The 12,955-nt window shown below is 44.2% G+C and overlaps 1 protein-coding gene across 2 annotated transcripts; it reads left to right on the plus strand.

The window, feature by feature from the left end:
• Window positions 1-531: 531 nt before the first annotated feature.
• Window positions 532-2,322, plus strand: LOC125534091 (transcription factor PIF1). Of its 2 annotated transcripts, none has more exons than XM_048697387.2 (6): window positions 532-769; window positions 860-978; window positions 1,068-1,139; window positions 1,242-1,307; window positions 1,613-1,870; window positions 2,048-2,322. In XM_048697387.2, exons 2-6 carry the CDS (start codon window positions 895-897, stop codon window positions 2,132-2,134), a joined length of 567 nt encoding a protein of 188 aa, XP_048553344.1. In that variant the 5' UTR covers window positions 532-769; window positions 860-894; the 3' UTR covers window positions 2,135-2,322. The 2 variants fall into 2 exon arrangements, with proteins under 2 accessions (XP_048553344.1, XP_048553345.1); XM_048697388.2 differs by having other exon boundaries at window positions 1,068-1,133.
• The last annotated feature ends 10,633 nt before the right edge of the window (window positions 2,323-12,955 follow it).

Here is a 12,955-nt window from a genome sequence, read left to right on the forward strand (position 1 = left end):
TTTGAACGAACTCGAACGTGTTTGCGTTGTGTTTGCGCCAAATTTGAACATTTTAAAAACCCGTGGGGGGCCGCGACTGGGGGGCATCACGCCCCCAGTGTGCGGTTTAGCGCCGGTGCGCCTCCAGAAGGCGATTTTTTGCCCCTCTTGGGGGGCCAACGGCTGGAAATGCCCTAACACCTAGCTAGTGAAGAAATGACACCCATATCTCTCCGGGTATTTTGCACAAGCTGGCGATTGCTCTAAAGAATTCATGCTGACGAACCCTTGTATTGCAAGCCAAGTTTGAGCCATGCCCTAGCAAGGCCGTAGATGAAATGATTGACCACATGGGCGCCCTACAAAAATTGCAAACATCCCATCAGAGACCCCGATGCAGCTGACGATTACTCCATACTGACGGACCAAGTGACCAGAAATTCCACACGGCCGGTGGAAAAAGATGAGGAGATGTCGACACGCACAGTGCTCACTCGCCACTAGCCACTCGATCAGTCGTTGCCATGACGCAAAAGCTTATAAAATCAGATGCCATAAGGCCATAAATACCATGCCGGCCTGGACCAAAGGTTGGTGCAGGGTCGAAGAGACCATCAACCAGGTCGCCTGACCATGAAAGGGTCTCTGAATCTCCATCCTCTCTAGCCTGCCTAGGGCTGGACCAGTTTGGCACTGCTAGATAGCTATAGCTAGCATCGGTTCATAAGGAGGTGTGAAGGCCAAAGGAAGCTCAGCAAGGAGACCTCAGACACCAAAGAGGAAGAAGAAGGTATGCATGGCTAGCTGAAAGCTTTTGTTCTTAGCTACTCTTCATTTGTACTCTGGCGTTGATCTTGTTCGATTGTTTCTTTATACCTAGTGGCAGGAAGGTGAAGAAGCTCATCAAGATCTCTGATGGAAGACGGCAGGGCTCTAAGGAGGATGTCTATCCCTACCCGCAGAAGCAGATCTGCCGATTTCCACAATTTTTCAGAAAGGGTAGGTTGCATATCGATGGATCACATCACAACCGCAGCCATTAATTAGCATTTCGTGTTCCTGAGCTTTCTGTGTGGTTTTTTTTATAGAGGAGACGTGATAAGATCAACGAGAAGCTGAAGGCGCTGCAAGAGCTACTTCCAAACTGCACCAAGGTCCACGTAATGAACATGCATGCCCCATCTTGGATCTTCTAGCTAGCCAGTGTATATTTCTTGCCGAGTTCTTCGCCTGATCTGTGGTCTCTCTACTGATTTAATTAGACGGACAAGGTGTCGATGCTAGATGAAGCAATTGACTACCTGAAATCGCTCCAGCTGCAACTCCAGGTATTTAAAAAATCTGGAATCACATCATATCATATATATGATCAGGTTCACTGTGTGCATGCTTGTAGAGTTGAAGACATGTTCTTTTATATGCTATCTATTCTTATGCATCATGTCATGTGCATGGCTAGCCTGTCAAAATTAATTCATATCTTCTCCAAAAATATCCAGATCTTCATGATCGAATTGCATGCATGCATGCGCTAATTTAATTTTAATATCAAGAGTCAAGACGCAATGAAGATCAACTAGTATAAATTACGCATTATGCTGGTTGGTCATGTCATGCATGAACATGTGTACAGATGCTGGTGATGGGGAAGGGGATGGCGCCCGTGGTGCCTCCGGAGCTGCAGCAGTACATGCACTACATCACCACGGATCCCGCTGCCCAGCTGATGCAGATGCCTCCCTCGGAGCCGCCGCGGCCGTTCCAGATCACGCACGCCAACCCGCCGCAGCGGGAGTCGGATTTCCTCAGCCAGATGCAGAACCACCTCCACCCCTCCGACCAGCCTCAGATCAACTTCCTCAGGCCGCCTAAACTGCAGCTCTACACCCCGGTATGTATATATGTGCTCCCTGAATATATTACATGTTTTATGCTAATTGATTCATCCATGTGTTTATGTCAACTGTAAACCACCGTACCCGGACAGTTGAACGGCATTACTACTGATAATGCATGACTGGCTGATGAGAGAAATTATTGTCCATTGATCCGTAATGCATTCATGCAGGAGCAGAGGGGAGTTGTAGGCAGCAGCAGTGGCCACAACGGCGGCTGGATCCCGGAGAGGAATTCCTCCTACAACTTCATGGAGTGATGCATGAGCTGCGTGAGCCACTGATGAAGAGATCAATCGTAAGCAGTTTGCTAGCTAGTCCGAGAGATTGTTTCTCGTCTCAGAGAGAGAAGTGCCCAAGGGGAATGATGAATGTGATGTATGTAGTTAACTTGCTAGTTGTGTTTAATTTCGTCAAATAAAAAGAGGCTGTGTGATCTTGCTTGCTCCGAGCTTTCCTCATGTCTGGCATCCTGCCTGCGTGCATGATTGGGCTAATTAACAGAGCTTTTTTATGTGTTATAACCTCTATGAGCAAACATGGCTATCACAGGCAGGGATAGCATGCAATCCTTGCATTTTTTATCCAATTAATCTTCAGCAAGGAGATGAGAGTTATCAGGAGACATGCTTCTCTGCAACCTAGCATGCTTTTGCCGGGAATTCAAAAGACACATCACACATGCATCTACATCTGAGACTGTAGAGTCGCAATTCAAAGCCAGCATGTGCATTCGTGTGCTTTGCGTTCATGGACTAGATACTAGATAGCATACTTTTGTATGCATCCAAGGATTGACCCCACAACTTCACTGAATCTTTCAGCTTCCATTCTTCTGCAAGCCTGCGGGTACAGGTATGTTGCAGCGCTAAAGTTGAGGGTCATGTAAGCAGAACCTTTGGCACCACTCCAGGCCCATGCCGTCAGGTAGCATGGGCAAGATTGATACCAGTGTACTGTTCCAGGCCCAAATATGTCAGCACTAATGTTGTTAGCTCCTGCTATTTATTGACCGTAGCTTCAAAAGAAAAGAAAAAAGTTGGTTCTAGTTGCACATTTTCTTTGAAAACTTAAATATGCAACTTCAGTAAAGAAAACGGATTAGCTTCTTGGCAGCTTAGCATTGCAATTTCTCGGTTGGCCAACAAAACCGGTCGATCTGAGCTAGAAGTGCATGCATTTTTTTTTCTAGAGCGTCGATCTTGCTTTATTAATTCATTGATGAAAGTACACTAGATAGTAAGAATTGAAATGAACATTGACAACGAATATCCTCGATAAAACCAAAAGAGCTCCATCAATTATCTTCAGAGTCAACGTTACTAGATCAGCCCTTCGTATTGTTCATCCATGTATGTGGTGACCAAAACTACAGATAACCAAGCATGCAATTGTTATGGATTTTAAAAAGCCACATGATTTGCCCGCCCCAAGAGGTTGGAACATAATATAAGGTTGTTGAACGCACTATGGCCAAGGACATGACCCTCACAAGATACCCAAAGCTATCCAAAGTACAGAATTTTCATAGGTGATGACCTTAATGGGCGTGGGCTGGGCTTCACAACATCTCGAATCCAATGATACCTCACATCAATGTGCTTGGTCCAAGAGTGAAAATTTTAATTACTGGCAAGATGAATAACACTTCGACGTCCACAAAATAGAGATTATACTTCTCTTGCCTCATGCCGAGATCTTGCGGGAAGTTCTTCATCCACAACATTTCATTTTAAGCATAACTACATCTATGTAATCATTTTTTGTTATTTTGAAACACGTTTATGCAATTTTGATTGCCATGACACAACTCCCACTTCATAGGTCACCAGCTATCTAGCAGTTGACTAACTAAAATCCCTATCGCTATCAGCTATCCAACGGCGAACTTCCTAAAATCACTATCACCAGAATAATTTGCATCACCTAGCCTTGTAGTACGGGATCATCAATTACAAAGCATAAACATGATCCTTGAGATACTTGATAGCCACAATTGTAGGGGGTGGTTGTCACCCTTTTCAATAAGTAAGAATAGCAACCCCAACGAGTAGAAGAAGGAATTGATGCGTCAAAATAGATAGGAATAACTACAAGGTGTTGAATAATGTCATAGTGGTATGTTTGATGATTTGGATTCTTGCAATTAATTGAATAACAACAAATTTAAACAGGATTCACATGAAACCTAATCCTTAATTCTAGATGGCTTCTTGGCGGCTTGGTGGGAGGAATGGAGATATGGAATTCATGACCTTGGACTGGGTGATGTATGTGTGGCGATTAGGGTTTGTAGGGATTATAAATCCACATTGCTTCCTCATTCTCCATTGATCTTGATCCACCTCACATTCAAGGGCTCCCAAACGTGAATGAGACGCCCCATAGACTTTCCTTATCTCCCATGACTTCTATGGAAACAAGTATCACAAAAAAATGGAGATTGGATGAGGACGTTGATGCGTCTCCAACATATCTATAATTTTTTATTGTTCCATGATGTTTTATTATCAATCATGGATGTTTTATAATCATTTTATATCATTTTTTGGTACTAACCTATTGACATAGTGCCAAGTGCAAGTTGTTGTTTTTTTTCATGTTTTTTACTGTTGGAGAACGTAGTAATTTCAAAAAAATTCCTACGCACACGCAAGATCATGGTGATGCATAGCAACGAGAGGGGAGAGTGTGATCTACGTACCCTCGTAGACCGACAGCGGAAGCGTTATGACAACGCAGTTGATGTAGTCGTATGTCTTCACGGCCCGACCGATCAAGCACCGAAACTACGACACCTCCGAGTTTTAGCACACGTTCAGCTCGATGACAATCCCTGGACTCCGATCCAGCAAAGTGTCGGGGAAGAGTTCCGTCAGCATGACGGCGTGGTGACGATCTTGATGTTCTACCGTCGCAGGGCTTCGCCTAAGCACCGCTACAATATTATCGAGGAGTATGGTGGAAGGGGGCACCGCACACGGCTAAGAAAACGATCACGTGGATCAACTTGTGTGTCTAAGGGTGCCCCCTACCCCCGTATATAAAGGAGCAAGGGGAGGAGGCCGGCCGGCCCTAGGGCGCGCCAAGGAGGAGGAGTCCTCCTCCTAGTAGGAGTAGACTCCCCTCTTTCCTACTCCTACTAGGAGGGGGAAAGGAAGGGGGGAGGGAGAAGGAAAGGGGGGCGCCGCCCCCCCTCTCCTAGTCCAATTCGGACCAGAGGGGGAGGGGGCGCGCGGCCCACCCTGGCCGCCCCTCTCTCTCTCCAATAGGGCCCATAAGGCCCATTACTTCTCCCGGGGGGGTTCCGGTAACCCTCCGGCACTCCGGTTTTCTCCGAAATCATCCGGAACACTTCCGGTGTCCGAATATAGCCGTCCAATATATCAATCTTTATGTCTCGACCATTTTGAGACTCCTCATCATGTCCGTGATCATATCCGGGACTCCGAACAAACTTCGGTACATCAAAACTCATAACCTCATAATATAACTGTCATCGAAACCTTAAGCGTGCGGACCCTACGGGTTCGAGAACAATGTAGACATGACCGAGACATGTCTCCGGTCAATAAGCAATAGCGGAACCTGGATGCTCATATTGGCTCCCACATATTCTACGAAGATCTTTATCGGTCAGACCGCATAACAACATACGTTGTTCCCTTTGCCATCGGTATGTTACTTGCCTGAGATTCGATCGTCGGTATCTCTATACCTAGTTCAATCTCGTTACCGGCAAGTCTCTTTACTCGTTTCGTAATACATCATCTCGCAACTAACTCATTAGTTGCAATGCTTGCAAGGCTTATGTGATGTGCATTACCGAGAGGGCCCAGAGATACCTCTCCGACAATCGGAGTGACAAATCCTAATCTCGAAATACGCCAACCCAACATTTACCTTTGGAGACACCTGTAGAGCTCCTTTATAATCACCCAGTTACGTTGTGACGTTTGGTAGCACACAAAGTGTTCCTCCGGCAAACGGGAGTTGCATAATCTCATAGTTATAGGAACATGTATAAGTCATGAAGAAAGCAATAGCAACATACTAAACGATCGGGTGCTAAGCTAATGGAATGGGTCATGTAAATCACATCATTCTCCTAATAATGTGATCCTGTTAATCAAATGACAACACATGTCTATGGTTAGGAAACATAACCATCTTTGATTAATGAGCTAGTCAAGTAGAGGCATACTAGTGACGTTTAGTTTGTCTATGTATTCACACAAGTATTATGTTTCCGGATAATACAATTCTAGCATGAATAATAAACATTTATCATGATATAAGGAAATAAAATAATAACATTATTATTGCCTCTAGGGCATATTTCCTTCAGTCTCCCACTTGCACTAGAGTCAATAATCTAGATTACACAGAAATGATTCTAACACCCATGGAGCTTTGGTGCTGATCATGTTTTGCTCGTGGAAGAGGCTTAGTCAACGGGTCTGCAACATTCAGATCTGTATGTATCTTGCAAATCTCTATGTCTTCCACCTGGACTAGATCCCGGATGGAATTGAAGCGTCTTTTGATGTGCTTGGTTCTCTTGTGAAATCTGGATTCCTTTGCCAAGGCAATTGCACCAGTATTGTCACAAAAGATTTTCATTGGACCCGATGCACTAGGTATGACACCTAGATCGGATATGAACTCCTTCATCCAGACTCCTTCGTTTGCTGCTTCCGAAGCAGCTATGTACTCTGCTTCACATGTAGATCCCGCCACAACGCTCTGTTTAGAACTGCACCAACTGACAGCTCCACCGTTTAATGTAAACACGTATCCGGTTTGCGATTTAGAATCGTCCGGATCAGTGTCAAAGCTTGCATTAATGTAACCATTTACGATGAGCTCTTTGTCACCTCCATATATGAGAAACATATCCTTAGTCCTTTTCAGGTATTTCAGGATGTTCTTGACCGCTGTCCAGTGATCCACTCCTGGATTACTTTGGTACCTCCCTGCTAGACTTATAGCAAGACACACATAAGGTCTAGTACACAGCATTGCATACATGATAGAGCCTATAGCTGAAGCATAGGGAACATCTTTCATTTTCTCTCTATCTTCGGCATTGGTCGGGCATTGAGTCTTACTCAATTTCACACCTTGTAACACAGGCAAGAATCCTTTCTTTGCTTGATCCATTTTGAACTTCTTCAAAATTTTGTCAAGGTATGTGCTTTGTGAAAGTCCAATTAAGCGTCTTGATCTATCTCTGTAGATCTTAATGCCCAATATGTAAGTAGCTTCACCGAGGTCTTTCATTGAAAAACTTTTATTCAAGTATCCCTTTATGCTATCCAGAAATTCTATATCATTTCTGATTAGTAATATGTCATCTACATATAATATCAGAAATGCTACAGTGCTCCCACTCACTTTCTTGTAAATACAGACTTCTCCAAAAGTCTGTACAAAACCAAATGCTTTGATCACACTATCAAAGCGTTTATTCCAACTCCGAGAGGCTTGCACCAGTCCATAAATGGATCGCTGGAGCTTGCACACTTTGTTAGCTCCCTTTGGATCGACAAAACCTTCCGGCTGCATCACATACAACTCTTCTTCCAGAAATCCATTCAAGAATGCAGTTTTGACATCCATCTGCCATATTTCATAATCATAAAATGCGGAAATTGCTAACATGATTCGGACAGACTTAAGCATCGCTACGGGTGAGAAGGTCTCATCGTAGTCAATCCCTTGAACTTGTCGAAAACCTTTTACGACAAGTCGAGCTTTGTAGACAGTAACATTACCGTCAGCGTCAGTCTTCTTCTTGAAGATCCATTTATTCTCAATTGCTTGTCGATCTTTGGCAAGTCAACCAAAGTCCACACTTTGTTCTCATACATGGATCCCATCTCAGATTTCATGGCTTCAAGCCATTTTGCGGAATCTGGGCTCACCATCGCTTCTCCATAGTTCGTAGGTTCATCATGATCTAGTAGCATGACTTCTAGAACAGGATTACCGTACCACTCTGGTGCGGATATTACTCTGGTTGATCTACAAGGTTCAGTAGTATCTTGTTCTGAAGTTTCATGATCATCATCATTAGCTTCCTCACTAATTGGTGTAGGTGTCACAGAAACTGGTTTCTGTGATGTACTACTTTCCAATAAGGGAGCAGGTACAGTTACCTCATCAAGTTCTACTTTCCTCCCACTCACTTCTTTCGAGAGAAACTCCTTCTCTAGAAAGTTTCCGAATTTAGCAACAAAAGTCTTGCCTTCGGATCTGTGATAGAAGGTGTATCCAATAGTTTCCTTTGGATGTCCTATGAAGACACATTTCTCCGATTTGGGTTCGAGCTTATCAGGTTGAAGCTTTTTCACATAAGCATCGCAGCCCCAAACTTTCAGAAACGACAAATTTGGTTTCTTGCCAAACCACAATTCATAAGGCGTCGTCTCAACGGATTTTGATGGTGCCCTATTTAACGTGAATGCGGCTGTCTCTAGAGCATAACCCCAAAACGATAGCGGTAAATCAGTAAGAGACATCATAGATCGCACCATATCTAGTAAAGTATGATTATGACATTCGGACACACCATTATGCTGTGGTGTTCCGGGTGGCGTGAGTTGCGAAACTATTCCGCATTGTTTCAAATGTACGCCAAACTCGTAACTCAAATATTCTCCTCCACGATCAGATCGTAGGAATTTTATTTTCTTGTTACGATGATTTTCAACTTCACTCTGAAATTCTTTGAACTTTTCAAATGTTTCAGACTTATGTTTCATTAAGTAGATATATTCATATCTGCTTAAGTCATCTGTGAAAGTGAGAAAATAACGATATCCGCCACGAGCCTCAACATTCATCGGACCACATACATCTGTATGTATGATTTCCAACAAATCTGTTGCTCTCTCCATAGTACCGGAGGACGGTGTTTTTGGCATCTTACCCATAAGGCACGGTTCGCAAGTACCAAGTGATTCATAATCAAGCGGTTCCAAAAGTCCATCAATATGGAGTTTCTTCATGCGCTTTATACCGATATGACCTAAACGGCAGTGCCACAAATAAGTTGCACTATCATTATCAACTCTGCATCTTTTGGCTTCAACATTATGAATATGTGTGTCACTACTATCGAGATTTAATAAGAATAGACCATTCTTTATGGGTGCATGAGCATAAAAGATATTACTCATATAAATAAAACAACCATTATTCTCTGATTTAAATGAATAACTGTCTCGCATCAAACAAGATCCAGATATAATGTTCATGCTCAACGCTGGCACCAAATAACAATTATTTAGGTCTAATACTAATCCCGAAGGTAGATGTAGAGGTAGCGTGCCGACCGCGATCACATCGACTTTGGAACCATTTCCCACGCGCATCGTCACCTCGTCCTTAGCCAATCTTCGCTTAATCCGTAGTCCCTGTTTCGAGTTGCAAATGTTAGCAACAGAACTAGTATCAAATACCCAGGTGCTACTGCGAGCATTAGTAAGGTACACATCAATAACATGTATATCGCATATACCTTTGTTCACCTTGCCATCCTTCTTATCCGCCAAATACTTGGGGCAGTTCCGCTTCCAGTGACCAGTCTGCTTATAGTAGAAGCACTCAGTTTCAGGCTTAGGTCCAGATTTGGGTTTCTTCTCTTGAGCAGCAACTTGCTTGCTGTTCTTTTTAAAGTTCCCCTTCTTCTTCTCTTTGCCCTTTTTCTTGAAACTAGTGGTCTTGTTGACCATCAACACTTGATGCTCCTTCTTGATTTCTACCTCCGCAGCTTTCAGCATTGCGAAGAGCTCAGGAATAGTTTTATTCATCCCTTGCATATTATAGTTCATCACGAAGCTCTTGTAGCTAGGTGGCAGTGATTGGAGAATTCTGTCAATGACGCAATCATCTGGAAGATTAACTCCCAATTGAATCAAGTGATTATTATACCCAGACATTTTGAGTATATGCTCACTGACAGAACTGTTCTCCTCCATCTTGCAGCTATAGACCTTATTGGAGACTTCGTATCTCTCAATCCGGGCATTTGCATGAAATATTAACTTCAACTCCTGGAACATCTCATATGCTCCATGACGTTCAAAACGTCGTTGAAGTCCCGATTCTAAGCCGTAAAGCATGGCACACTGAACTATCGAGTAGTCATCAGCTTTGCTCTGCCAGATGTTCATAACATCTGGTGTTGCTCCAGCAGCAGGCCTCGCACCCAGCGGTGCTTCCAGGACATAATTCTTCTGTGCAGCAATGAGGATAATCCTCAAGTTACGGACCCAGTCTGTGTAATTGCTACCATCATCTTTCAACTTTGCTTTCTCAAGGAACGCATTAAAATTCAACAGAACAACAACACGGCCCATCTATCTACAATCAAACATAAACAAGCAAGATACTATCAGGTACTAAGTTCATGATAAATTTAAGTTCAATTAATCATATTACTAAAGAACTCCCACTTAGATAGACATCCCTCTAATCCTCTAAGTGATTACGTGATCCAAATCAACTAAACCATGTCCGATCATCACGTGAGATGGAGTAGTTTCATTGGTGAACATCACTATGTTGATCATATATACTATATGATTCACGCTCGACCTTTCGGTCTCCGTGTTTCGAGGCCATATCTATATATGCTTGGCTTGTCAAGTATAACCTGAGTATTCTGCGTGTGCAACTGTTTTGCACCCGTTGTATTTGAACGTAGAGCCTATCACACCCGATCATCACGTGGTGTCTCAGCACGAAGAAATTTCGCAACGGTGCATACTCAGGGAGAACACTTCTTGATAATTAGTGAGAGATCATCTTAAAATGCTACCGTCAAACAAAGCAAGATAAGATGCATAAAAGATAAACATCACATGCAATCAATATAAGTGATATGATATGGCCATCATCATCTTGTGCTTGTGATCTCCATCTTCGAAGCACCATCATGATCACCATTGTCACCGGCGCGACACCTTGATCATCAACGTAGCATCGTTGTCGTCTCTCCAATCTTATGCTTCCACGACTATCGCTACCGCTTAGTGATAAAGTAAAGCATTACAGCATAATTGCATTGCATACAATAAAGCGACAACCATATGGCTCCTGCCAGTTGCCGATAACTCGGTTACAAAACATGATCATCTCATACAATAAAATTTAGCATCATGTCTTGACCATATCACATCACAACATGCCCTGCAAAAACAAGTTAGACGTCTTCTACTTTGTTGTTGCAAGTTTTACGTGGCTTCTACGGGCTTAAGCAAGAACCAATCTTACCTACGCATCAAAACCACAACGATAGTTTGTCAAGTTGGTGCTGTTTTAACCTTCGCAAGGACCGGGCGTAGCCACACTCAGTTCAACTAAAGTTGGAGAAACTGACACCCACCAGCCACCTGTGTGCAAAGCACGTCGGTAGAACCAGTCTCGCGTAAGCGTACGCGTAATATCGGTCCGGGCCGCTTCATCCAACAATACCGCCGAACCAAAGTATGACATGCTGGTAAGCAGTATGACTTATATCGCCCACAACTCACTTGTGTTCTACTCGTGCATATAACATCAACACATAAAACCTAGGCTCGGATGCCACTGTTGGAGAACGTAGTAATTTCAAAAAATTTCCTACGCACACGCAAAATCATGGTGATGCATAGCAACGAGAGGGGAGAGTGTGATATACGTACCCTCGTAGACCGACAGCGGAAGCGTTATGACAACGCAGTTGATGTAGTCGTACGTCTTCACGGCCCGATCGATCAAGCACCGAAACTACGGCACCTCCGAGTTTTAGCACACGTTCAGCTCGATGACGATCCCCGGACTCCGATCCAGCAAAGTGTCGGGGAAGAGTTCCGTCAGCACGACGGCGTGGTGACGATCTTGATGTTCTACCGTCGCAGGGCTTCGCCTAAGCACCGCTACAATATTATCGAGGAGTATGGTGGAAGGGGCACCGCACACGGCTAAGAAAACGATCACGTGGATCAACTTGTGTGTCTAGGGGTGCCCCCTGCCCCCATATATAAAGGAGCAAGGGGAGGAGGCCGGTCAGCCCTAGGGCGCGCCAAGGAGGAGGAGTCCTCCTCCTAGTAGGAGTAGGACTCCCCTCTTTCCTACTCCTACTAGGAGGGGGAAAGGAAGGGGGGAGGGAGAAGGAAAGGGAGGCGCCCCCCCCCTCTCCTAGTCCAATTCGGACCAGAGGGGGAGGGGGCGCGCTGCCCACCCTGGCCGCCCCTCTCTCTCTCCACTAGGTCCCATAAGGCCCATTACTTCTCCCGGGGGGTTCCGGTAACCCTCCGGCACTCCAGTTTTCTCCGAAATCATCCGGAACACTTCCGGTGTCCGAATATAGCCGTCCAATATATCAATCTTTATGTCTCGACCATTTCGAGACTCCTCGTCATGTCCGTGATCACATCCGGGACTCCGAACTAACTTCGGCACATCAAAACTCATAAACTCATAATATAACTGTCATCGAAACCTTAAGCGTGCGGACCCTACGGGTTCGAGAACAATGTAGACATGACCGAGACATGTCTCCGGTCAATAAGCAATAGCGGAACCTGGATGCTCATATTGGCTCCCACATATTCTACAAAGATCTTTATCGGTCAGACCGCATAACAACATACGTTGTTCCCTTTGCCATCGGTATGTTACTTGCCCGAGATTCGATCGTCGGTATCTCTATACCTAGTTCAATCTCGTTACCGGCAAGTCTCTTTACTCGTTTCGTAATACATCATCTCGCAACTAACTCATTAGTTGCAATGCTTGCAAGGCTTATGTGATGTGCATTACCGAGAGGGCCCAGAGATACCTCTCCGACAATCGGAGTGACAAATCCTAATCTCGAAATACGCCAACCCAACATTTACCTTTGGAGACACCTATAGAGCTCCTTTATAATCACCCAGTTATGTTGTGACGCTTGGTAGCACACAAAGTGTTCCTCCGGCAAACGGGAGTTGCATAATCTCATAGTTATAGGAACATGTATAAGTCATGAAGAAAGCAATAGCAACATACTAAACGATCGGGTGCTAAGCTAATGGAATGGGTCATGTCAA

This window comes from Triticum urartu, chromosome 2A (assembly GCF_056163025.1).
Source record: "Triticum urartu cultivar PI428250 chromosome 2A, HENAU_Tu73, whole genome shotgun sequence".
Classification (NCBI taxonomy): domain Eukaryota; kingdom Viridiplantae; phylum Streptophyta; class Magnoliopsida; order Poales; family Poaceae; genus Triticum; species Triticum urartu.